Source organism: Gymnodraco acuticeps, unplaced genomic scaffold, assembly GCF_902827175.1.
Source record: "Gymnodraco acuticeps unplaced genomic scaffold, fGymAcu1.1, whole genome shotgun sequence".
Classification (NCBI taxonomy): Eukaryota; Metazoa; Chordata; class Actinopteri; order Perciformes; family Bathydraconidae; genus Gymnodraco; species Gymnodraco acuticeps.
Window position 1 is genome coordinate 187,617 of NW_022992313.1, and position 27,125 is coordinate 214,741.

Below are 27,125 nucleotides of genomic sequence, written 5' to 3' on the forward strand. Positions count from 1 at the left end.
GTAGATTGATTGGTTCTTAGTTAAGAAAGCGTGATTGTAATGTTTTCCTTGTATGAGAAATAAAACAAACTGACTTGAAAGACAAGCAAAGGTTTTTCAAACCGTTGGAAACAAGCAGGTAACACAGATAATTGCTTTTATTTGAAGAATAAATCCTGCATCAATATTTTAAGACAACAAAACTAAAAAAATACTAATATCATTTACACTTTAAAATAATTTTGTTCTTTTGAAACCACACAAAAATAGAGAAAAGTACAATTTTTGTAATTAAAAAATGTAACTGTACAGAGAAGAATATACCATTTATTGCAAACTGAACACCCCTGACACCTCAGAAACTATAAACACAAGTATTGCAATTCACCTAGAGATATGGAAAGACAAAAATCTATTCCGATACAGATGGCTCCGCCCCTTCTTCTCCGAAACAAGCAGCTGTTAGTCGGTTTCCCCTCGGCCGCCCCAGGAAGTCTCCAGAAGCAGCTCCTCTTTGTAATCCAAACGTTCAGGTCCATTTGAAAAGATTTTCAGTAACTGTGGCATTTGTTGCCATTGGATACCAGATGAACCGTCCTCTTTGGGCGACGCCTCACTTTCTGAACAGGAAGTAATGAGTTCTCCACTACACAGTCCCTCTGTGAGGCTATACACGTATGACTTAGATTCCAGGAAACCTGGTCCAGCAGTGCATCATGGACATTCTGTCTGAAAGACTATAAAAGCATTGCATTTAAAAAGGTGGGTTTCTTTCATTCAGCAGCCAAAAGGCCATTCAAATACTGAAAAGCTACACTTAAACGTCACAGCCCATATCACCAGTATTTTTGTTGTTATTAACAAATGCTATCGTAGTGAAAACCTATGAACAAAATATTGCAAAAAAGTTTGATATCTAGTTTGTGCTTAAGATGTTTAAAAGACAAGTCACTACAAATGCCCCTGCAGGAGACAGTATCAGAATACAAGTTATTTGAAGGAGCAGACAGTACCGAGCCTAAAAACACATTCTTGTTAGAGAGCGCTGGCGAGTGTTGCAGAGAGTGATGTCCCTCTGCCAACATCTAACCACCTCACACAACACAAATAAATAAAGACAGAAACTAAGTCTTTCATAACTCTGCTTCACAGATCCCCACCCCAACAGTTCAACCAATGCCCCCCCCCCCCATCAAAAGAACTGGAATGAGTAAGAACAGTAAGGGTACCCAGCCCCTATCTTCACAACATTCAAATATTACGGTTTAAATATCTGGTCTGCGGTCAGTTCATTAATGACTGATGCATACAATATACAGCGGAGAAAAGACAGTTCACAGAACACCCAACACCCCCCCCCCCCCCCTCCCCACACAGCTGGTCCATTTACACTTGAGGGTGACACTAAAATCCAAACCACTCAGTAGTATTATAAAGCTAATACTTCCAAGAGAATGACATATGAGAGCTGAGAACTCAGTATTATTGAGCCGTTCAAACACCGCTGCAAGGAAGAGCGCAGGCGACTAACCCGTCGCCGTGAAGAAAACTACATTAGTTATTTCAGATGTTACTTTTAAATCCAGGTGGATTTCTCTCAGTGGAACGAAGAATTCCCCATGCCACTGACACTGATGATGTGTCCACATTAGTTTACAGTTTTTGCATGGGACTAGGATTATAACCCCTGAAAGAGTTTAGCATGAACCAAAACAATTCCCCTGTAATGAATAAACTCCCATGATGCATTTTGTTCTGAACAGGACAAGTGTTGGGAAAGAACTGCAGACCCATCACAGGTAGACAACCAACAGTTGAGGCTTGTTGTGAGGCCTTCCCAATGTTACAGTATGCCCATAATGCGTCAGGAACACGGAACACTTCATTACAACTCAAATGCACCATCACATCCACCATCGTTATTGGTCATTACACAGTGAATAACAGTTGATTACTGATCAAACTGTGAGCCATCATCTACAAGTGAGTGTTTGTTTCCTTCTGTTCCAGAGCGCCGGGAAACTCTGAGCTCATCCTTATTGCTCCCTCAGTCTGTTTGACAAAGTCTGCTCCCCCACACATTGCACAGAAGCTGCAACTCCATTACAGCTTTGCAACAAAACCTCTAGACAGCTATTCAAGTATCCACATAACATGCCAGCCAGGTGAAACAACTGGTCCATTTGCATTACCTAATGTATGCAACCTGATCCTGACTATCAGCAGCTGAAGTGCTGACCCAATCATCCAGAGCATGGAATCAGGGCCAATCGGAATTTCAAATATCGTTTTAAAAACAGAAAATCTGACAGATAAAACAAATCTCTTGACATCACAATAAGAATGAATTTCAAGCTCATTTTTTATTCCTCACATAATTACCATCACTGTGGGCGTAATGGAGAGCTACTCCGTGAATAGAAAACGGTAATGTTGAGACTGCTGGAGACAAAGAATTGGTGGGGAGTTTGGCAGCTGTTACAGCAGGTTGTAATCCTTTAACACATGCACTGGAACCCTGAAATGATCTAGTCATCACCCAGAAAAGCTGTATGTGAGAAATGTCCAAATCAACGTGACCAGACAACAGGCGGACTTCACCCTGACGGCTCTAAGTGCGGAGTCTGTGGAAATCTGATTTGAGCCCATATGTGACTAGAGTTCTCACACCTAGCGAGTGGGCGTGTTGAGGACTTTCCTTTCGCAGCTGGCAGTGTCAACCAGAAGAAACCAAACAGCCGAGTATAATGTGGAAGGGTCTTTTACATGGAGACGCCACGGACAAAAATGTCTAACTCGATAAAGGGCGAGATAAAAGCCAACTCCAAAGATTCAGACCAATCTGAGGACACAAGAGACAAGTTATCCAAATGACGAACCGGCTAAATGACCGATGTGCCTCCTGCATGCTCTACCCCTGTCTTAGACCAAGTGAGAACGCTTCACCTGTTGTTGGCTACATGTGTGTAAGGGAAACAGCTCCAGCTCCTCAGCGTTAATGCACTCCCAAAAGCTACAGTAGTTCAAGTGTGTGCCGACATGATCCTCAAATATCCTCCAGTGGTGGATCCACAGTGAGCGTTAGAAAGGACCTGCTCAGACTTGATGACGCTGTAAGCGGGGTGCACAGTGTCTGAGGCGTAGAAACACAGAAAACAAACGTAGCAGCAATAACTAACCAACCATTTACATTAAGACTGCAACTTACTATGATCTGTCAATTCCTTATTAGGCAAAAATGTGATGACATTCTTTTGAAACAATCTTCAATTTCACTTCATGTTCACCACAAACATGGAACTATATGGTGTCTCCGTGTATCAAGGGGCAGAGCAACACAGTGGACACAAGATTTAAATATTGCCGTTGAAGTAGACTCTAGATTTCTTTACCTCATTAGAATTGATTGAAATATTCTTCTCGGTTTAAGTGGCATCTATCTGATGATTAGCCGGGGTTCTGAGGACGGGGGTTTCTTAACTGGAAACTTAAATGATGATTTGAAACTTATATCTTGGAAATGTTCAATATCAGAATGATGAATAAAATGGTCAGACAAACCTTTTTGTGTATACTACAAAACTGTTGGTCCTAACGATGTAATCCTATATTCAGTGTGAAGCTTAATACAACAAGCTAAACAATGAACCCAGCGGGGCAGGGTAAATATCATTTGACATGTAACTGATAGCCTTTAGTTACTTTGAAGAACATGAGTCAAACTAGATAAATGTGTCCTGTTGTTGTATAGTTCAGAATCAACAAGAGAAGCACATTTTCATTCCCGACAATCTCCTTTTTCTTTTTGAGCCGGTTACTGCTTCATTGTGTACCCAGATACTTTCCTCCATCTTACTTCCCATCATTCATTTGTATTTTCAAATAACACTTTTTAAATTAGTTAGTGTTGAAGGTTGCCATTTTCTTCTAGACTGGCAATGGATTGAACTTTCTTATTCTCATATGCCTCCACATGTTTATTATGTTGATGTGGTTGAAACATGACATTCATTCTAGCAGGGGAATATTATAGGTTTACATGGAGATCAAATGTCTTGTGTTTTGAAAACAATCCCAAAAGGGCAGTTTGTTTTCAAATCACTAGCTTCACAGTAGACTGACAGGGCCGCATGACAGCTGAGCTGAATGATGGAATCTGATCAGCTGACCTGAACAGCAGCTCTAGCACGTGGTACACTATAGTTACACTATTCCACTGCTGTTAGTAGGCTGCCTCAATGTTGCAGGGTGCGTCTTTGACCTTTTCTTCAAAGCAACTAAAACACCTCCTTGTAGGTCAGGTCATGAAATGCATCAGCTTGATGGCTTTTCTCTCAAGTGGACTGATCCGAGGCGTCTAGATCCAGAAGACTTAATCAGCACATCTGTTTTCACTTGAATAAAGGGAAGGAGATTCTATATCAGATAAAACATGTGTTCTGGTTGTTTCTGCAGCTGTAAGGCTCTGCAGGCGCAGGGAGCGAGTGGGAGGGGGTGGGGGACAGTCAGCCTCTCCGAGGCACGGAATGCTGTGGTCTTTTTTAAAAGGGTGACGCCCTCTCTTCCCCCATAGCTGGGGAGCTTAGAGAGGCATCAGCCGGGTGGTGTGGAACAGGAGGGGGTTCAGGTCCTCAGCGTGGACGGCCCTGTGGAGCGACGGCTCCGAGCGACTCCGCTCTATTTTTGGCAGCAAGTCTTGAACCTGCTCAATGGATACCAGGATCTGAAGAACCAAAGGTAAGGATTTGTCAAAAGGTTGTGAACACTCATCCTTGCATTTTGAAAAGTTTTTAAGATATGACAGTTGGAACTTCAGCTGGTACACTAAGAACAAGAATTGTAAGGCATACACAACAAGATGGGAAATGTACACTCACCTGTGGAAACAAGGGCCTCTCGTCACGTTTGAACTTCAGGCAGTCAATGATAAGCCTTTTCATTGACTTGGGTGAGGTACTAGACAGCTTACTTAGGTCTGGAGACAAGTAACCACGTCCAACCATAAAGATAATCTGAGGAAAGAAAGCAGAGGAAACTGATGCTGAAACCTGACAGAGCTGCTTGTGAAGGGCAACAATGCTAGTGTCACAACAAGAGAAGGGGATTTCAACGTGCTTAACTTAGAAGGCAAGTTTATTTATATAGCCCCTTTCAACACAAGGCAATTCAAAGAGCTTTACAAAAATGAAAGACATTAAGAAAATGGCATTTAAAAACAGTCATTAAAAAGCAAAGATAATAAAATAAACATTAAAAGAAATACATGAATAAAACTTACAGTAAAAGGGGTAGCCCCAAAATAATCATTGGTTTATTAACTCACTGTGTAACACATGAATGTGTGGAGAACACTTTGAGGAGTAGCACGAGACTGGTTAAGGCAGAAGTCTTTTAAATGGAGACATTTGAGCTAAATAACTGTAATAAAACTAAATATATGAAAAACCAAAACCAAACTAAAACTTGAGAACTATCAAATAAAATAGAAAAGTCAAAACTAATATACCCTGTGAGCACATAAACACAAGAGGAGGAGTGTAAAGTAACCTGGTCTCTGTTGTTGATATTCGAGTAAGGCAGGGTCCCTGACATCAGCTCAAACAGCACAACTCCGTATCCGTACACGTCAGACTGGAACGTGTATGGGTTGGTGTCCTGCATCCGGATCACCTCAGGAGCCTAGGAAAGACAAAAGACACAAAAGTAAGCACTACTCAATGAGCCAAATCCAAAGTTACACATTGAAGTATTCAATATATAGGCTGATACTTCTTAAATACATCAAATATGTCTATGCTAACATCAGCACTCGTTTCCCCATAAAACCTGCGAGGGTATGAAATGCATCCTAAAAGCGAAGGAATACATTACATAAAAGATCTATTTCTCCACATTTACATAAAAACATACGCAGTAGGGTGCACCACAATTATTTTAGATCATCAAATAAACAGAGGAACTGGGTTTCTATCTTAATATTCAGAGTCAATGTGAAATGTTGTCTATAGCCAGACTGTCATCTTGAAGGACATCCCAATTTTGAAATTGCACATCTAGGAGCGAAGATCGAGCAGGCTCGCTGAAGGAACTATGAGCGAGAATACACTAATGTAGGACTTCTCAAACTCCGGACCGAACTGCAAATCAATCCGGACCGAACCCTGTGTCCCATTATAAAAAATTAAAATTGTAAAAAATTTAAAAAGTCTGATTCTGATGTAAATTAATGTATATTTTCTTGTGTCTGACGCGTTGTGAGAATGAACATGCATATGTATTTACTTGTGTGCGTGACCGTGACACGCATTGCAGACTGCAAGTTAACCGCAAGTTTACCTTGACTTTCTAATGCTTCTAATGCCTTTTTTGCCGAGGTTCAAGGCATTGGCTACAGACAAACAGTGCCATTTCTCCCACTAGTTCAAGCCACCATATGTATTGTATGTATGTATTGAATGTGTGTGTGTATACAGGGGCGCCGTTTGCCGACAGGCAAGGCAGGCAAGTGCTTGGACCAGAAGGGGGCCCCCCAAAGAAGGTAGATTGAGAGAAGGTCCACAGCAACGACAACATGAAAATCCTTTAATTTACTGCAACGACATGTCGGGAAACCCCCTCAAGGGGGCCCCATGCATAGCGACGAAACTGCTTCTTAATTTCAGTTTCGTTGCTCCGCTCCGTTTCTGGGGGACTTTACTGGCATTGATCCGGACCCGTGACCTTGTATACAATTCACAAGTGGACGTTTAGCAAAAAAGTTTGAGTACCCTGCACTAATGTATCCTTCTGGGATGTATTTCCGGCAACAGTGTGGTTTAAAAGTGAATATTCGCATTAGGGGTCGGCCGATATTCCGCATTTGACCAATTATCGGTATCGGCCTTTTTTTTAGCAAATTGCCGATAAAACTTTGGCTCTGATGCGGCCGTTTCTCTGGCTGCAGTCACCACTCTGTGTACACGATCAATGTCCCGCCCACAGCGCTATCTGATAGGCTATTACTGAAGATTTTCCGGGCGGGAGCCAGAGAGGCGGGACCTTCTCAGGTTACAGACAGGTGCGAAAGAACGCAGACACAGACTGAAGCAAGCAGCAGCGCTGAGCGGCAGAGCCATCCATGTGTTAAACCGAAGTTCAATAAACATCCCAATCCCCTATGCTGAAGTTGCAAAAACACCACGATCTTATGATCCAATTCTATCAGTTTCCCAGTTACACAGGGACGCGGGAAGTCAGTCAGAGTTGGGGGTGCGTGCAGCGTCTCGCAGCGGAGTAACTGTGGTGCGGGGGGGGGGGGGCTGTGAGTGGAGCCTTGCAGTTTTTCAGGTTGATATGTGAAGCTCATTAGCTAGCCAACATGTATCAGCAAATGTTTAGCAACATATTAGAAGTGAGGCTACTAGACTAACGTTAGGTCTACTGTAATAGCCTCACTTTTAATAGTTTGCAAAACATTAGCTAGCACTAGTGTTTTGCAGTTGCTAGCAGCTTATTGGGATTTTATGCTAGATTGACAGATATAATAAATTAAGCATTCTTGTTAGTTAAGCATGTCAGCCTGCAGCCCCACTTCTTGTCTCTCTAACTCATTGCAGATGGCTGCATTAAAGAAAAGGGCACAGAGAGGAAACCAGTTGTAAGATGTTTAAAAGTTCATTAAACATAATATGCTTAAATGCATTTCAAAGAAGTTGAGTTGTGTTGGAGTTTGTGTTATTCTACATTTTAACACCAAGATTTTCTGATTTTACTGCAAATGTATATCGGTTCCAAATATCGGTTATCGGTCTCCTTGATTACTAATAATCGGTATCGGCCTTGAAAAAGCCATATCGGTCGATCCCTAATTCGCATCGCTCTAATCGCTTCAGTTTGACTACGGCTGTCAGGTGTGTTTACTCGTTTACATTTCATAATGATGCCGAAGTAACTACATACTGATACCGGATAGTAAAAACCATGAATTAATGCTTTGACGAGTCTTCTTACAATACTGCAGGCAAAACACTTTTTAAATGTGTGTTTTCTGAATGGAGGTCAGAGGCCTGTACTACGAAGCTGGTTCAACCTAACCTGGATATGTTTGAGTTAGCCGGTTGGCCTGATCCAAAACATACGCGCTCTCGCTAAGCGGTCCTACGACGCTGGTTATCAAGTGGATCGCTCAAGCCAGCCGTGTCCTATCTAGTTAGGTGCGCGTTCACATGAAAGGGGTGGTATCTGGAGCATTCGACCAATCACAAACATGGAGAAGCGTACTGACAGCGCAGCGTCATACTTCCTGAATGAAAAGTGAACTATAATATTAGACATATGAAGAAGTTAAACTTTAAACATCCATGACTTAAACACTTTATCCAGGATCAAAGCCACAGAGCTGCACCTGCAAGGTGAATACAGCTGGTAACAGAACAAGTGTTTGAATGCGTACATTAACAGCTTTATGATATCACTGCCCCGTCTAAGACACGATCTGACTTTCATTACATTTGACTCGAGTGTTTCGTCAACTTAATGTGTTGCTTCAAATAATACTTCTGCATCCAGTATGTGACACTGTGAGTGTTGCACGGCCAGATACGGCTCAGCTGACTCAGATCAGGAGATATATGATACATTATGAAGTGATATGCCGCTGACTGTACGTAATGTTACTCTGATCCGGTTACTTATGTTGTGGCAGATATTTAAGTCAGCTTTCTTAATGCTAATGTTATAATAGTCAGATTGCTCTGAAGATGGAGGTGATATTCTATTCATGTTCACGTTCACACAGTCGGTGATTTTGTCTGGCCGTCTTTCCTGCAACGGCAGTTTAAACTGTATTTCCTCCGCACACTGAGCTCTGATTGGTCAGCAGGCGTGGTGCTTTCGCTGAGTTGATCTCTTATCCTGGAACCTATCCGGCTTCGGAGCACAGGCTAGGTTCCAGGATAAGTCACCATGGAGATCTAGCCCGCTAAAAAGTGAACCAGCTTCGTAGTACTGGAAATCCCAGAAGTTATCTTGCTAAACGAAAATCCTGCTTCGTAGTATACCCCCCAGGTTAGCCGCTCAGCATAAGTTACCATGGAGATCTAGCCCGCTAAAAAGAGAACCAGCGTCGTAGAACCGGAAACCCCAAGTTTTCCCTGAAGTTAGCCCGCCAAGTGAAAATCCTGCTTCGTAGTACAGGCCTCTGATCTATCAGAGCTAAGCTAACATGTAGCCTTTCTGTCCACACTCACAACAATGAGTTTTTACATAAAATGTAAATTGTGGCCTGTCATTTTATTTCCCCATTGTAGCGGAGATAGGCGAGGGAAATATATCCAGTCTCTGATAGTCATAAGATATTATGATAGTGCTCTAATGGTTCAAATCTTATTCGTATGTTTTTATTTAGCATGTCTACAGGATAGTCCGTAGTTAAATCAGTTTATTTAATTGTATTTAAAAGATGTTCCCCTCAGTCAAATCACACCAGATCTATACTTTTAAATCAGTTGAATTTCATAATATCTCATTTCAATCACAAACATGGACATATGTAACCGATGAAGTCACATGCAAAGGAAATAATAATGTTTAAGTCTAAAGAAAAACAATAAGTGTTTACTAGGACTAAGGACTAAACTATGAGTTGTCCCACAGCTCCAACACACTATATTTGGACCACTTTTAAAATGTTGTGAGGTTTGGTTGTTTCTACTGTAAAGACTTTTGTAATTTCTAAAATAGTTGAAAACTGTTCAAATCGAATGTGGATCAAAAAGCTAAGTAATCTATCACTATCATAAAATAACTAGGGCTGTCAGTCGATTCAAATATTTAATCGCATGATTGTCCATAGTTAATCGCAATTTAACATTTTTTATCTGTTCTAAATGTACCTTAGAGGAATATTTTTCAAGTTTTTAATAGTCTTAGTATCATATGAGTGGACAAATATGTTTATTATCATTTGAACAATGACAAATATTCTCATGAATATTAAACACAACAACCTCTGAACATTACAAATATTCACCTCAATTCAACCTGGAATCTCTCGTGTGTGTGTGTGTGTGTGTGTGTGTGTGTGTGTGTGTGTGTGTGTGTGTGTGTGATGGATCGTTGGAGCTATGTGCAACTCAAGGCATATGCTCGAACGGGAGCTGCCTGGACGCTGCAATCATGTTGCGCACTATCCGTGCTGAGTGTGATGACTTCTCGTACAATGTCCCACTGTCTGGCTTCCTGCATAAAGTCAAGTGCTCGGCGCAGTTGTCGGCGAAATGTCGCTCCTCTGTTTTCATTTAAACAGCTCCATATCCGTTAGCGCAGCTAGCTAGCACCAGATGCTAACAACAACAATGCACGTAAGGTCTCTCTCTCGCTCGCTCGGGCCACACATACACACACCCTCCCGGTCCTCCCGATGGCCAGTCGGTGCCTGCCGGTGAGCGTGGAAGTGTGGTCTGCCACAAGCGGGCAGCAGGAGCGGGGCTGTCAGCATCAGCTTGTAGATGGTATTTTAAACTCGATGCGCTCTGAAACTACGGGGCGGCCGAGGACAAAAAATACACATGTGTTAATCGCGGTAAAATAATTAGTGGCGTTAATTTTTTTTTGCGTTAACGCGTTATTAACGCGTTAACTTGACAGCCCTAAAAATAACACATAGAAAAGTGTTACAAATACTACTTTTTTTGATTAACGGCCCGTCCACACAGCGGCGTGCGTTGAAGCTTCCAACGCTTCTGCCCATTCACTTTGAATGGGGAGACGTCACTTTTAGCTGAACTGCATTTTGGGAAGCGACGTGGAGCGTTGCTCGCTTCAAAAGTTGAGCAATGTTCAACTTTTGGCGCCTCGGCAGAAGCGTCAGCCAATGAAATCCCGTTTATGCAAATCTGCCTGTACAAGCGCTAGCCAATCAAACCGCGTGTATGCTGGGAGAGACTACGCAGGTCATTTCCTCATATTCCAAAAAATGGAGGGAAAATTCATTATAGCGGTAGTGAATCACCCGGTGCTGTATGATCAGTCTCTGTTCATCTACCGGGATACAAACCGGAGGAACGAGGCATGGAGGGAGGTGGCAGAGACAGTGGGTGAAACTGGTAGGTTTTCGCCTGTTTGGGGAGTTTATATCCAGTTTACTTCGTTTTAACATTGCTATTGCTTTGTATGTCGGGGCGGGAGATTCATGTGATTGGTTGTTGGTCGCGTTGCTCGCAAAAAATCCCCAAGCTTCAGATACGCCCACCTCCAAGCGTCAACGCACGCCGCTGTGTGGACGGGCCGTAATACTACATAATCTAAAAAAAGTTACAAATATTCATCAAATATTATAAACTTTGAATATGAGAGAACTGAATCAGAGAGCTTCCCGTTTATATTTATGCTGCACTTTCCAATGACTTACAATGAGAAAAGGTGACAATAGTTTCATTGGATGTCTCTTCATGGACTCACAGTCATCATATAGTGTGAAGAGAGGCTTACCATCCACAGAATGGATCCACTGGGCTGCTCCACCTGCTGAGAGCCGCTCCACCGAGACTTCACTGTGGCCAGGCCAAAGTCACCGATCTTTACAGTCCAGCCCTCGTGGAGAAAAATATCTAGCAGAACAGCTCAGGAAACATAACAACAAAGTCTGGTCGTTTTTACTTACCACAAAAACCATTAACAAGCAAGAGATTATAAGAAGGGAGAGGTGTCGAAAGGAAGCTTTCTGTAGAAAACACTGGAACAAAAGGATACTGTTTGATTTCAGGTCTCGATGAATTATGTTCTTTGCGTGAAGGTAACTGAAAGGGGAGGAAATAAAATCTTTTTTACAAGACCTGACCCCACTTATTACATCCTGCACAATATTAGAGAGCCTCTGGGTTACGTCATCAGCTTATTCTTCCCTCAACCTATCCTAAAGGAGTGCATGTATACACATTAGTTTAGCTGCTATAGGCTTGGACTGTTGGGGGGGGGCACCTTACTCCGTCTTTCTGTATGTACCTGTGTACTCTCATGTTCCGATGAACCCAGCTTCCCCCAAATCTCTTTTTTGTGTCCATATATACGCCGGGATCCTGAGTCGAGGCTAATCCTGTTGCTGTGGTCGTGTGTTCTGGATCCTCTATCCTGAGCACTGGATCTGAGTCCTGGACTTCGAGTCGTGGCTGAACCTGTCTCTGCGGTCCTGCCTGACTCTCACCTACTGCTTCCCTGATGGCTCCCACAAGATTGTTGACATCCTCATGGATTCATCTTCTTATTACAGACACATGCATTTCCAAACATTTGGTCTACCTACACTGTAAAATGTATTATCTTTTCAATTTACACACGGCATCTATTGCACGTCTGTCCGTCCTGGGAGAGGGATCCCTCCTCTGTTGCTCTCCCTGAGGTTTCTCCCATTTTTCCCTTTAAACTGTGGGTTTTCTCTGGAAGTGTTTCCTTGTACGATGTGAGGGTCTAAGGACAGAGGGTGTCGTATTGTCATACTGATATTCTGTACACACTGTGAAGACCACTGAGACAAATGTAACATTTGTGATATTGGGCTACATAAACAAACATTGATTGATTGATTGATTGATTCAGAGATTCTACTGTGTAACCAGTCTTGACTTTTACCAATACCATAAGAGTGCTTCCTGTGCTATGGCCAACAATACTAAAAAACTATTTCAATGTCTTCTAATCTACAGCTGAAACAAGTTTCACAACATATAAACAAGTTTATCAAAAGTAAACATGGAATAATTATTCAATCCAAACTGACTATCATTCTTACAGTGCTTAAAATTGCGTGAAATTAAAACGTGATTTCTAGCATTTGATAATCCTATCAGCAGTGGTTGAGTGGTGATGCGGAAATAGAATATATAGAAGAAGGTCTTACTCCATGCCCTGTGCTGTTTGTCTAGCCACATCAATGCGACGCATCGTGTCAAACTTGGTTTCTGTGACGTGCAGATGGCGGTACAGGCTGCTGCCTTCACACCACTGAGTGATGATGGCGAAGTTGGGCTTAGTCATATAGCCCATGAACAGCAGGATGTTGACGTGGCGGGTCTTCCTGAAGATTACAAAAATGGCAATAGTGTCAGAAATGAAAAGATTGAGGTCCAGTTATGGAACTGTTATGATTGAGTCATATACATGTTTGACTAATACTGGTTCATTTTGAGATCGCAGTCAAAGTGGCTGCGACAGAGTTCTTTAAATGTACTATTAAATAGGTTATTATGAAGGAACAATTCTATGAATTCAGATGATATGCACCACTGACTATCCCTGTAACAATTTGTTTAAAATGGTGTGTCTGAATTGAGACATTTGGGTGTGATATTACATAGTTCATGTGAACTCAAAAGGACTAAGGAGGAATATTAATGTTTTTCACATTGTGTTTCAGATTACGCTGCAATGACAATTTGGTACTTTATAAGTCAGGACAATTCAACTGAAAACATGTAGTCAAGTTAAAGACATTATTACTTATGAACCTGCAGTGTATTAGCAGACACAATTCAGACGTTAGGGATCATAGAAAGGAACATGAATTGTAAGTATTGGTATGTTGCATTGATAAGTAGACTTTATGAAGTGGCAGGTAGTCTGTCTCCTTTGTTGATTGTGGATTATTGTGTATGCAATGATTATATTCTTTCTTATGTTACTGTAAAAAAAAAAGTGTAAGTAACTGTAATTCAGAGACCATCTATTTCTGTTATCCATGCTTGTCTATGTGTCATGGAATGTGTAAATAGAGTTGTGTTTTGATTGTGAATCGTTTTTTGTACACTACCTTGAGCAGAGCAAATGACAAAAGCATATGACCGTTTTTTTGTCTTGTTTAAACTGAGCATTTTGAATGATAGTCTCAATACATTTTCCAAAACACAGAAGAAGCCCAATTTTGAATAAAAGAGACTTTAAGTTAGCACTTCTTACCGTAAGACCTGCATTTCATTTTTGAAGGCCTGCAGCTGTTCCGGCGTTGGCTCAGTGACTTTCAGGATCTTGATGGCCACGTCTCCGTGCCACTTGCCCTTAAAGACTGTTCCAAACGAACCTGCACCTATTCTCTTCTGAATGTTCACTTCTCGAGAGTGGACTTCCCAGTAGTAACTGGAGTCTCTGTAGCCCCCTCGGTGCTGAAACATCACATGAGATTTAATGTAATGTAATTAAATGTAAATTTCTTCAATGTGAATAGGTCAACCAATGACCTGAGAATAATGTCAAAGACTACATACCACTTTCTTTTTGTCATCAGAAGAGGAAGGCTTGCGCTCCTTATGCTCTGAGGGAGACTTGGGGGGTCTACTCCCTGGGGTGAACAGAGAAGAGGGTGGGCTGGTGGAGGGCTTTGGTGAGGGCTCAGGACCTGCAGGCATGACAAGCAGGACAACCGATTACTTCAAAAAAAAAGAGCAGAGATAAAACTTCAACTGAATACCAATTCTGAAAGGGAGCAGGAAATCAAAACTGTTTTTGTTAGATTTGAATCACATACCCATTGTGTTGTTGAATTTTAGCGCTTCCTAAAAAAGGCGAAAAAACCCAATATTATACATTCAAATTTGATAAACGATTACACAGGTAAGTAAAAAGTGTTGAGGTCGGGTTTGCCTACTTCATAAGGACCAGCCATTTCAAGCACTGGAGCTATGCGTTAGACTTGTGGTGTTGTAGTGGAAATTATATAAAGAAGTTAGTCAGCAGTTGGTGAAGGATAAACATTTCTGATGCACCACAGCTGGTTAGTTTTTGGAGCCCAGTGTTTCCCCTATATACAAATAGCAGCGGCGCTGCTGAAATATGCGTGCCGCTGCTTAGGGGCGCCAGCCAGGTACCAAAATATTTTTTATAAATAATAATAAGTGCCGACCCTTTTCGGTTGTTTGTTATGTGGATTTGTAGTATTTGTGTTACTGTATGTTCAAAAAGGTGTATTTTGCTAAATCTTGAGACATTGCCACTGTATGTAATAGGCAGGCCCGGACAGGCCATCGGGAGGACCGGGAGGTTTCCCGATGGCGTGGCCTGCTGGTCTGGCGATTTCTTTTAAATGATGTATTGTGAACGCAACGCAGCACAAATGTGGGTTTGCCTCACACAGGGTGACTGTCTGTCTACATGATGTGGCCTGCCGACATGGCCACTTCCATACCGATCATAAATCAAAGCCCTCGATTGGTCTCTGTGTGTCATTCAAGCTCAGGAGGGTGTGTGTATGTGTGTATGGAGAGAGAGAGAGAGAGAGAGAGAGAGAGAGAGAGAGAGAGAGAGAGAGAGAGAGAGAGAGAGAGAGAGAGAGAGAGAGAGAGAGAGAGAGAGAGAGAGAGAGAGAGAGAGAGACAGAGCGCACCGGTTACTTGTATTTTTGTTGTTAGCATCTGCTTAGCTAGCTGCTCTAAAAGACAGAGGAGCTGTTTCAACAACAAGATGGAGGGAGAGTCCTCTGCTGTCAGACTGAGAGGCTCAGTGAGGTAAAGGACTCTCTGAGTGTTTAGATAGTTAATTTTAGTCTAAGTTATCTCAGTGAGTCACAAACAAATATGTGTTTACAAATTATGTAAACACATATTTCCAAGGCACTCCTTTATAATTATTAGGATACATAAAAACAGGTTTGAAATCATTCCAATGTATACTATAGGACAGTAAACCAAAAATATCGTTTAAAGTTGGAGAGATACAAAAATATGCATAAATAAATAAATGTTAACTGGGTAAAATAAGATATAAATGAACAACAAAAATAAAATACGTTACGTGTATTTGTTATTGGCTATGGAAGGTTATTGGTTATGTTCACATACTTGTTTAATTATTAAAATGTAAACCGATCTTTTTCATATGGGTGTTTAGAGTTATACCCCCTAGATCAGGTCTCTAGTAATTGTGTGCTCAAAGTCCACCAGATTGAAGCATTTTACTTTCAAATGTTCAAAACCATCTTCCCGGGGGGGCATACCCCCGGACCCCCCTAGAGGATGTGACATCCACCCGCCAATTAAAACATGGTCATACAATACTGAATACATTTGACGCCGTTTTCACGTATATTACCTATGTTAATAAGTTTCTGTTTTTGTAGTGTATTTGTCTTTTGTAGAGATTTTTCATTTAATCTTTATATATAAAATCTCGCCTAGGGCATCAAATTGTCTAGAACCGGCCCTGGTACTAGGCCTCAAGAGCCTTTCTTGTGCTGGCAGACACATAGAGACAAATTGGCGGCGCGCACTAAAACATTTCACGCGCTCCGCGCTCACATTATGCTAGGCCCACGTGCCTTAGCACCGCTGCTATGACTCCATCCTAGGGGAAACACTGGAGCCTTCTTTTTTCTTTTTCACAAGGTGCGATTTAGGTTTTACAGCCAATTGAGCTGTTACACATTGAACAGGTACGTACATTCTATACGATTAGGTCGCCTTAGCATTAGACACCACTGAAAACATGAAGCAGGCAACCAACACTGACCTCTATAATGCTGACACCAGCAGGGTCCACTGTGCTGACCATATGAACATTTGGAGTAGAGGTGGAACGATGCCTCTGTAGAGACTGCCCATCTCCACCAAGCAAAGGAAAGCGGAAGGCTGAAGTCGGAGACAGGAGGTCCATCCTGTGGAATCAAGCAAATGGTCACATTTTATAATTCAATATGAATTTCACAGACTAAGGGGTCGTACACACGCCCTTGTTCACTTACATCCAGTGCTGTCAATGTACACGTGCGGGTACACGTGTGGAAGGCGCCATCAAAATGCTGCACACAGTTACATATGGTTCAACTTTTGTAACGCAGCAGCGCCCAGTTTGTCAAGTGACGAGAAACAACGTATTAATTCTTAAGGCATCGTTCCTTTTTTACGCAACTCATTCTCGGTAAATGTGATCATTTTAGTGAAGAGCTATCGTTACCCAAAGCTTTAAGGTGCGTACACACACACACACACACACACACACACACACACACACACACACACACACACACACACACACACACACACACACACACACACACACACACACACACACACACACACACACACACACACACACACACACACACACACACACACACACACACACACACACACACACACACACACACACACACACACACACACACACACACACACACACACACACACACACACACACACACACACACACACACGAGGCGGGAAAGACATTGAATGCGTTTGGCCCTAAAGACTTAACTGACACTTGAATTTTATTTGTTAGGGTTAGCTTACCCAGCAGGCTCTGGGGTTAAGGCTAGGTTGCTCTGCGATGGGGAACTTTCTGGCAATAGTATCCGTGGGTACTCATCTCTGCAGAGATTAGGATCACACCTGACAAAAAAATAAGAGAAAAGGCATAAGACCAAAGAAAAATTTAAACAAGGTGTCATACAAAGGAAGACCGATTTAAGGAAGTTGGTGCAACTCTCGTTACATGTAACTATATTCAACCTACCCAGAGTGATCACATTTTTATGATCTATGCTGTTAACCTGATTTGTATATGTTTGTATTGCACCCACTTGTTTAGACTTTTATATTTCACATACATTGTGAAGGAGACATCTGTTAATCAGCATATATATTGTTTGTGTTAATGAACTTCGCAGTCCCTCGGAAACAGTTATGAGAACTGAACAAGTTGAAGAAGACATTGAAATGTGGTTTCAAGCTTCTAAAGAAGATAGTATGTCGACTTTGAGTTAAGATCATGACTCCATCCATTGACAGAGGTGCAGTTGGAGTTGATCTTAATAAAAATGAAGTTCAGAAAGTAATCCAGCCTTCCCTTCACTCAAACAGGGAGAAATATTGCCCTCATTCACGATTTTGAACACTTCCTCAACTCACCGTTTGCTCACTGTGTCCATGTCCACACACACTGTAGGGACCTTGCTACTGCAGTGCTGGTGAAATTTGTAGCCACACGTCTGACATCTGAAGCCATTAAAAAGAAACTTGTGGCAAAAATCACAGTAAGCCAGCTTGAAAAATGTTTTCCGTACCTGCACAGAAAAAAAGCCACAACATTTACATTACACCTTAAACATTGAAGAAACATTCAAGCAAAATATATATTTATGAACCCAAATATAAAGTGGAATATCAACCAAGCCAGCTCCTTACAGGTTGGCCCTCTGTTAATATAAGGTATAACAAAGAAGCCAAAAAAACATGTCACAGCTACTCACAAAGTTATGCATTGTGAGGGGAATATCATCCAGAACCTCGACTAAAAGCTCCTCTCCAACCAGGGGAGTGATGTCTGTGTCCCAGTCCGTCAGTCTCTTACGTCTGGAAACGCATAAAAAAATGTATTGATCTCCGAATTTGAGACTGTAATTTAAACAGTGAAAAGGTATTGAAACGTCTATTATTATAGACGTATTCTATAATGAAACATAGTTTATTATATGATTTAAACAAGTAGTGAACAAGAAGTAAAACTGAATTTCCTTCTACTTGAAATGTCACAAATAATCTGTCTTTGCACAGGTAAACAGGGTGCACACAAGTACGTTAAGAAAAGGAAGCCTGTCGAAAAACTGGGTTAGACCACCGCTGAGAGCAGGGTAGGGATGGGTACCGAGCCGGTGTTAAACGGGCCCCGGGGCTGAATTACTAAAGACCGTGGTACCGTTAAGATCCGACGTTATCGCTCTTTTTATCGGTACTGGAGACATGTACAAAATATACGTCATATGTATTATTGCTACATAAACATCATATTGCAGTTTTAGCTTCGCCAACTCCGTTTCTAATACGCAAAAAGACTGCAAAATGCGTCTATGGTTATTTTTAGTATTTTTGATCTTTCCAATCCAGTCGAGATCTCTCTCTCCCCCACGCCTGCTTGGGAGGGGGCGGGGCAGGTTACACACACGCAGCAGCTCAGCTGATACATGCAGCAACACACACACAGAGGAGATGGCGGTGTGCCGAGGTGTGGTTAAACTTTACCCGTCTCGATGTGGACAATGCTCGTTGCCAAAAGTGCAATAAGAGTTTAGCATGTGAGGGCGGTAACACGAGCAATTTGTCTAAACATTTATCAAAAGTGCTCCACATTCAGACGGAGGAATGCACCGGGTTCGACCGTCTTTCTAGCAGCTCTGTAGCCCCATCCACGAGTAACGTTTCCACGTCAGGTGTTCTGTATGCTAGCAGCAACACACGGAGTTATACAAACATGGGTTAATGATTAGAGGAAACTGAGGTATTTATTTTGTTACAGTTTCAGCTATTCTGTTTACAGTTCTGTCATCACATTATTTAATACGATTTGTTAAAACATTGTCGTTTCTTTTGATGTGAAATATTATTTATTTCATTTAAATAAAAGCAATGTTAGTTTTGTTCACAATTTGTTAACCCTTTTTTTCTCCAAAAGAACCGATAAGAGTACCGTTAAAGGACCGGATCGATAAGCGGTATCGATAAAAGTAGCAGTACCGTTAAAACCTTAACGATGCCCATCCCTACAGCAGGGTTATTATTTGATGTTTGCTTTAAATAGAAGTAAGATTAACCTGGGCGATTTGGCCATTTGATTATCCGACTGCTGTAGTTTCTTGTCGAGTCAGATTTGTTTTTTGGAGATGTTTACAGATATCCGCAATAACTTCCTGAGTCCTCAGGGCAAGAATCATGAAACTACAATCAACATGTCCCTTAAATAACACACACATCTGCACAACCTATACTGTATATATATATATATATATATATATATATATATAAGTAGGGTTGGGAACCGAAACTCGGTTCCAGATGAGAACCGATAAGAAAATGCCGGGTACCCGTACAAAATACACAATTTCGGTTCTGCTTAACGGTTCCTAAACGCGGTAGACCCTGTATTCCAGCGGGTCCGTCTGCACCGCGGTGCTGCGGTGACCCGGTGGAATACAGGGCGGACCTGGAGAATCACAGAACGGCCGGTCGTCAGCGGGCCGTTGACTGCCGGCTCGGTACGCTGATGGCCGGCACCGCCCTTCATTTGTTTAAACGGCATCATATAAATTGCGCTGACAGGCGACAGAGGTCCACAGTTGCCCCGCAGCGATGCTCCCCCGCCCTCCCGTAGACATTTCACGAGCTCAGTCACTTCATAACACCAAAGATAGGTCGCGGTAAACACTCTGAAGTGAGGCTCCACTACACTAAAAAAGAAAAAGAAAAGGCAAAGTGTAATGCCTGTTAATAGCTTGCCACAGGCATAGCTCAGTTAAAATAAAGCACAGCTATTGTGCAATACATTTGTATTGCATGTATATTTTTTAGTAACAATTTCAGTTAAAGCTTTTAAGAATAAATATATTTTTGTTATCTAAACGTTTGACCTCTTTATTTTACAATTTTGGAATCGAAACGGGGAATCGATAAGAACCGGAATCGATAAGCAGAACCGGAATCGAAATCGGAATCGATAAATTTCAAACGATACCCATCCCTATATATAAGCCAGACCATTAGGATCAACCAGAGAAATTCTGTCAATTTAAACTCTTTTTACTGTAATTTAAATTGTCAGTTCACTGAACTTGTAGCTTAAATAAAATATAAATAAAGTGTATTTATTATTCATTTAAGCTACATGGTGTAAATAGCGGTTTACAATAAAAAATGTAAACATATTATTTGATATTTAAATTATAACAAAAGACTCTAAAGTTCAGACCAGCTGATACAAGAGGATGGGCCAGTCGTATATCAGAAAGAGGCCTAGGAGGAACTGCATTTATGAGCATGTTTAAATTACTTTAAACACAAAGAATGGGCAACCATTTTTACTCTTCAATCTTATTATTTTACAATTATATCAAAAGAACAGAGTCTACAATATTCAGATCTGAGACTTATGTTTATTTGTTGCCGATACCCTTTCATCTTTTATGTTGGTGATTAGGAATGCATCCATTATCCCTATATGGTGTTGTAGGACATTCAAAGGACAGTAAGCAATCTTACCCTTCTAGCAGGCGAAACACAGCACAGCAGTCTTGGCTCAGGCCTCTCACTTTGAGAGCTTTATCTAGACTCTCGTACACAGTCTGTCCTTGGCGAACAGTCACCTGAAAACAAGAAACTGCATTTTAACAAAAGCCACTTTGAAAAGAAAATCATTGGCCATGTACACACAGGAAAAAAGAATGCATACCAGAAGTCCTGAAAAGCAAAAATGACAGATGCACATTTTGAGTTCATGTTGTTATCAGATTATCCATGTTATGACAGAACTTCAGTCCAGTTTACACATCACTTTTTCCTTTTCTATCCTATTCCTTTTTTGGACTATTTCAGAGCTCTTAAAGACAACATTGATGTTTGGCAGTGAACACAGCTGCTGGTCCCATACTGATGTTACCTCCACAAAATGTCATAGCGTGGTTTGTCAGTTCTTTTGATATAAGACACCAAGCAGAGTAACTGGAAGAGCTCAGCAGTCAATACATTTTTCAAAAACAGGTTGAACATATATTGTCACAAAACTATCAACTCAAGTTTCACTTAAAAGGCAACAGAAGTGGACATGTATGGTTTGTAGGGGTGTAACGGTACACGTACCGAAATTATTCGGTACGGGCCCTTCGGTTCGGTACAGGTGTGTACCGAAGTGTACCGAACGAATATAACGTTAAACGTAAAAAATTGAGAACGTGAACAACTTTTTGGAAGTAATCTCAGGAGCTGCGTCGCAGCATTCAGAGTCATTTGCTCACATTGGGTTCAACGCGTCATAGAGCGAGCAAGTCATTTCATTGGACGAGGGGCATACTATGACAGCTGGTCACAGGGATGAGTTCAAATGTAGTCAGTAATTTGAGGAACTGTCGAAATGGCGAACGCAGATAAAGTTGAGCTGAAAATCCTCGAAAATCATTGAAGTCTCCGGTTTGGGAACATTTTGGTTTCGCAGTTACGTACAAGGATGACGGACAAAGACAGGTGGACCGAACCAAAGCTGTTTGTCGGCATTGTTCAACTAACATTGGTTACACGGCTGGCAATACATCAAACTTGCACACTCATTTGAAAAGGCATCACCGAACGTGAATATCACCGGTACCAAAAGAAAAAAGACTGAAGTGCAAACCTAACTCCCACTAGCATGTAAGCCTCCACCACTCGCAGAGAGTTCAGACCGAGCCAAAGCTATTACAAACGCCAAGTATCCTTATGTTGCCATGTTAGCAAAGCGCTACCTGGCTGTGTCTGCTACCTCTGTCCCTAGAGAGGGTGTTCTCCACAGCAGGAGACATTGTTGGTGCCAGCAGATCTGCTCTTTCAGCAGCAATGTGGACAAGTTCATCTTTCTTTAAACAACATGAAAATACAATGACAAGCAAGTCCTAATGTCAAACTGGCTGCTTAGGTGCTAGTACAGTTCAAATACAGATTTCAGTTCATCGACATGCTGCACCTTAATGTTTATTTTATTATATTTTGTATTTATTTGAGTGAATATTCACAGTTTAATAATAATAAAAATATATATATATATGTTTTGTTTTGTGAAAAAAAATTCTGCTGTACCGAAAACGTACCGAACCGAACCGTGACCTAAAAACCGAGGTACGTACCGAACCGAAATGTTTGTGAACCGTTACACCCCTAATGGTTTGCTGTTTTCAGTTCATATGAATAACAATCTTGTGCATTATCAGTATTATTAACATTGAGCAGAACAGGAAACGACAATATAACAAATATGATTTAAAACAAAAATATGAAAACAGGATATACATGTCTGATAGGAAAGATAAGTCACAGAAACGCACCATCTGTGCAACCTCACACCACACCAGCTTACTCACTGACATCCTTAGGAGGATGTCACATTCTGTGTAAGTTATAACACTTACAATCAACAGTGCTGGCATAATTATTTATACGGATATAGATTTAGCCTTCCCATAACATTTATACTTTTTGTATTCAAAAATGTGTTTTTCTGCCGAGTGATTGATTAGAAGCAAGTAAAGCAAATCATCTCACCACTGTCCTCTGTTTGTTGGGGAGGTAGACCCGTATGGTGCCCCCACCTCGGGGTACATCCTCCGGACTGGTCTCCCCTGAGGAGGAGTAGGAGGAGGAGGTGGAGGACATGATGAGGCGGGAGGAACTGGGACAAGGAGCACTTAGACACTTAGGAGAGCTTCATGCGCAGTGGGATGGATCCAAGAGAGTTAGCCCTTTACTTGGAGCCTGCAACGACATGGACATATTTCAGTTTTGACACAATATAGACTACCTCCTGTGTGAATAAGGTGGATGCCGTTGTTGGGGGAAAAGGCACTTTTCTGTCCTAGATATAACGATGATCCATCATCCTATTAGATGAAGGTAAAGGTTCCATTACTAAGAAACAATTAACACATAGCAGGAAGCCTGTCCCAAAAACACTTAACACTATACATGATCACAGCACATGCAAACAAGCAAAGCTGTACAAAACCAACGCTGTCCATAACTAAAATGGCTATGAATCACGACCAACTATTTCTGACTATATCTCCATTCACAATACCAGCCTACAGGCATAATATGGACACGACAATTATAGATAAATAGTTTTGAATTCACAAAATGCACAAGCAACGATTATTGGCAGCGCTTGCCTGTTTATGGTTATTTAATTCAAAAGCTAAATTGCATACGAGTTTTGATTAGAGGGAGTGTGCAGGTTCATTAATACAACTATACCCTCCCACCGCTTTTACCAAAAATACTGTTTGTTAGGTAGGTACTTGGTGTCGGCTACACCAAACAAACGCTGTGTTATGGCATCAGTCTTAATACATCTATATAGAAACATGTGTTGCTGACAAGGAAAGCCGTGTATGCAAATATACTGAATTAGTTGTGGTAATACAAGAGAGATATCACGTACCCGGTCACTTAGCGGCACATACAAACGAGAAACATGTTTAAAGCTAATGCTAACTAGCATAACAATTATACACGTACACCAACAGAAACATCCGTGCATGTGCCGACGAGCTATAATTGCATGTAGAGATATAGCGCTGAAAGACAAAGTTGCAAACCTGCAAACTTGCTATCAACTCGCATGCTAATGCTTGCTAACGATAGCCTTTTAGCTTAGCATGGGCTTTGCCTGCTAAGCAACATGACATCTCGAGTTTGGAAGGCCATGTTTCTCTCGGAGCGCTAGTTAAAGGATTTAAACTAACTAGCAAACTACTTTAGGAACTGCAGAAGATAGTACGATGAGGGTATAAACTAATGTAATAAAAAATGTACGCTAATGCTAACGATGCAATATTATTATTGCGTTTGTAATTTCCTCAGCTCGACTTGAAACTGTGCGAGTCAGCTGGTTAAATGCTGAGGGAGTAGGAGAACTCAGAGGCTAGTTAAATGTACTCTAGTGTACAGTGTTTTTAAGCTACTCCTAGCCAGCTAACATTAGCCAATGTGGAGTTTCTACCACCGCGTCAGCTTATTGAGTACTTATGTGTCTTCCCAAAATAAACAGCAGTGACTTATTTAATCGACATGCTGTAAACTGCACACCGTTGTTGCTATACAGTTGCCAGGATAACAGCAAAGCGCCTTCCGTCAAACAATTGTTTATTACAGTTTAGATACAAGTAAAACGCTTACCTGTAGCAGCCATTTTGAATTCTTTCAATCTGAAATCAGATCTGTCAAGAACTTCGTGGAAAGCGGAAAACCTCCGAACTGCTCCGCCCACATTGGTTGATTGGTTGAAAGGGCCAGTGGGTGGCGCCAATTCACCGTCATGTTTAATCTGTCATTACTGATATCCCAACAAAGCAGGAGTGCACATTGTGCTGCACGTACCGAAAGGAAACTAAGTAGTAGCCTAGTTATTATTACAATATTGAGAGTAGTGACCAAACAATGTAAGTGATAAAAAGGTTTTTACATGACATTACATTTAGCTGACGCTTTTATCCAAAGCAACTTACAAATAGTGCAATAAACCATAAAGATTCAAACTAAGGACAACAAGAACAGTGCTGACTATGTACTACTAACAAGCAATATAATTGTAAATGCATGAGCATAAGTAAAACGTCTCTAAATATCTAAGTTTTCCTAGAGGGTGAAGAGGCATGTGGGCTATTTGCAAATAGCCATCTTTCAGAAGAGTTCAGAGAAAAGATAAATTACTGATGAAACACATATTGCAAAAGAGTTTCAAAGAGGTTGGGCCATCCTAATGACACTGTGGATATTTACAGTATATATATATATATATATATATATATATATATATATATATATATATATATATATATATTAAAGAAACTATAGCAGTGCTCCAAACTGGATACCATAAACACAGAAAGTAATCAGAAACAAGTTTATTGCCAGGTACGTTCACACGCTTTGGTGTCTGGTGGTGCTGAGTGCTGACATAAACAATGTAAGAGAATAAGTTGTCAGAGTGGGTCAAAAATATAAATGTAATAAAAAGAAAGTATTTTTTACAAACTATTTGGCATTACAAAAGAATAAAGAGAAATATTTACACCAATTTGTATTTAACTATACAAAATAACTTAAAGAGCTTAAAAACTCAAATACTTAGGACAATGAATATATGACAATGTATATACTGTATATATAAAGTATTGTATGTGGAGGGCTGTGCAGACATGTGTGCAGAGCTGGGCAAAAATATATTCGGAGAGCTGAACATGGCTCACAGTAATACAAATGAATGCAAAATAAATGCGATATGTTTTTCGCATGATGTGCATTAATGAAATGCATAATGTTTTTCTGGGGTGGATAAAAGCCAGTGTCAGTGGGGGTCCCAAGCCCTGTTAATGCGGCCTGTAGCAGACGGGGTGAAACTGTTCAAGTGGCAAGAGGTTTTGGTCCTCGCCTCCTCCATCACGATATGGTAGGCTACACTGCAGCTACAGCCAAGGACCGTGGCGGTGAAGGGCCATGTTGACAGCATCGTCTACAGACCTGTTGGCTTCAGTAGACTGGACTACTGCAATGGTGTCTTCACAGGTCTCACTAAAAAATATATTAGAAAGCTGCAGCTGATTCAGAACGCCGCTGCTCGAGTCCTCACTAACACTAAGAAAGTGGATCACATCACTCCTGTTCTGAAGTCTTTACACTGGCTTCCTGTGTGTCAAAGAATAGATTTCAAAATACTGCTGCTGGTTTATAAAGCTTTGAATGGTTTAGGCCCAAAATACATTTCTGACCTCCTGCTAAATTATGAACCATCCAGATCTCTCAGGTCTTCAGGGACTGGTCAGCTTTCTGTCCCCAGAGTCAGAACTAAACATGGAGAAGCAGCTTACAGTTATTATGCTCCAAATATCTGGAACAAACTCCCAGAAACCTGCAGGTCCGCTGCAACTCTGACTACTTTTAAATCCAGGCTGAAGACTTTTCTTTTTGTCGCTGCTTTTAATTGAAACTGAGCCGTTGTGTTCATCAGTAAAGTGGAACTTCTGTGTGAACTATTCATATCTTAAACTGCACTGTAACTTTTCATTCATGTACTTTTTATTCCTGCATATTTTCTTTTAATGTTTATTTTATTATCTTTTACTGTTTTTAAATGCCTTTGTCTGAATGTCTTTCATTTTTGTAAAGCACCTTGAATTGCCTTGTGTTGAAAGGTGCTATATAAATAAACTTGCCTTGCCTTGCCTTGCCTTGCCTTGCCTTGCCTTGCCTTGCCTTGCCTTGCCTTGCCTTGCCTTGCCTTGCCTTGCCTTGCCTTGCCTTGCCTTGCCTTGCCTTGCCTTGCCTTGCCTTGCCTTGCCTTGCCTTGCTGCCTTGCCTTGCCTTGCCTTGCCTTGCCTTGCCTTGCCTTGCCTTGCCTTGCCTTGCCTTGCCTTGCCTTGCCTTGCCTTGCCTTGCCTTGCCTTGCCTTGCCTTGCCTTGCCTTGCCTTGCCTTGCCTTGCCTAGGAGAACTGCAGGGGGTCCATAGGGGGTCTATGAGGGTTTTGAGGTGTGGAAGGACAGGGCGCTCAAAGGACTTCATAACCACAGAGGTCAGGGCGACAGGTGTGTCAATGTGATCCTTGTTTTTCTCGGGACCGGGATGGTGGTGGATGTCTTGAAGCATGCTGGTATGTGGCATGTCTCCAAAGTTA

The 27,125-nt window shown here is 41.4% G+C and overlaps 1 protein-coding gene across 3 annotated transcripts; it reads right to left on the reverse strand.

Moving 5' to 3' along the window:
- Window positions 1-119: 119 nt before the first annotated feature.
- Window positions 120-24,713, reverse strand: araf (A-Raf proto-oncogene, serine/threonine kinase). 3 transcript variants are annotated; one of them, XM_034208323.1, is made up of 16 exons: window positions 24,630-24,713; window positions 22,998-23,207; window positions 20,970-21,073; window positions 18,191-18,293; window positions 17,850-18,004; window positions 17,232-17,330; window positions 16,450-16,594; window positions 14,474-14,501; window positions 14,214-14,344; window positions 13,909-14,111; window positions 12,854-13,030; window positions 11,710-11,756; window positions 11,449-11,567; window positions 5,527-5,658; window positions 4,857-4,991; window positions 4,562-4,702 (listed from the first exon to the last, which is right to left on the reverse strand). In XM_034208323.1, exons 2-16 carry the CDS (start codon window positions 23,106-23,108, stop codon window positions 4,562-4,564), a joined length of 1,830 nt encoding a protein of 609 aa, XP_034064214.1. In that variant the 5' UTR covers window positions 23,109-23,207; window positions 24,630-24,713. The 3 variants fall into 3 exon arrangements, with proteins under 3 accessions (XP_034064216.1, XP_034064215.1, XP_034064214.1); XM_034208325.1 differs by lacking the exon at window positions 17,232-17,330 and having other exon boundaries at window positions 120-4,702; XM_034208324.1 differs by lacking the exon at window positions 24,630-24,713 and having other exon boundaries at window positions 120-4,702; window positions 22,998-23,108.
- Window positions 24,714-27,125: the final 2,412 nt, after the last annotated feature.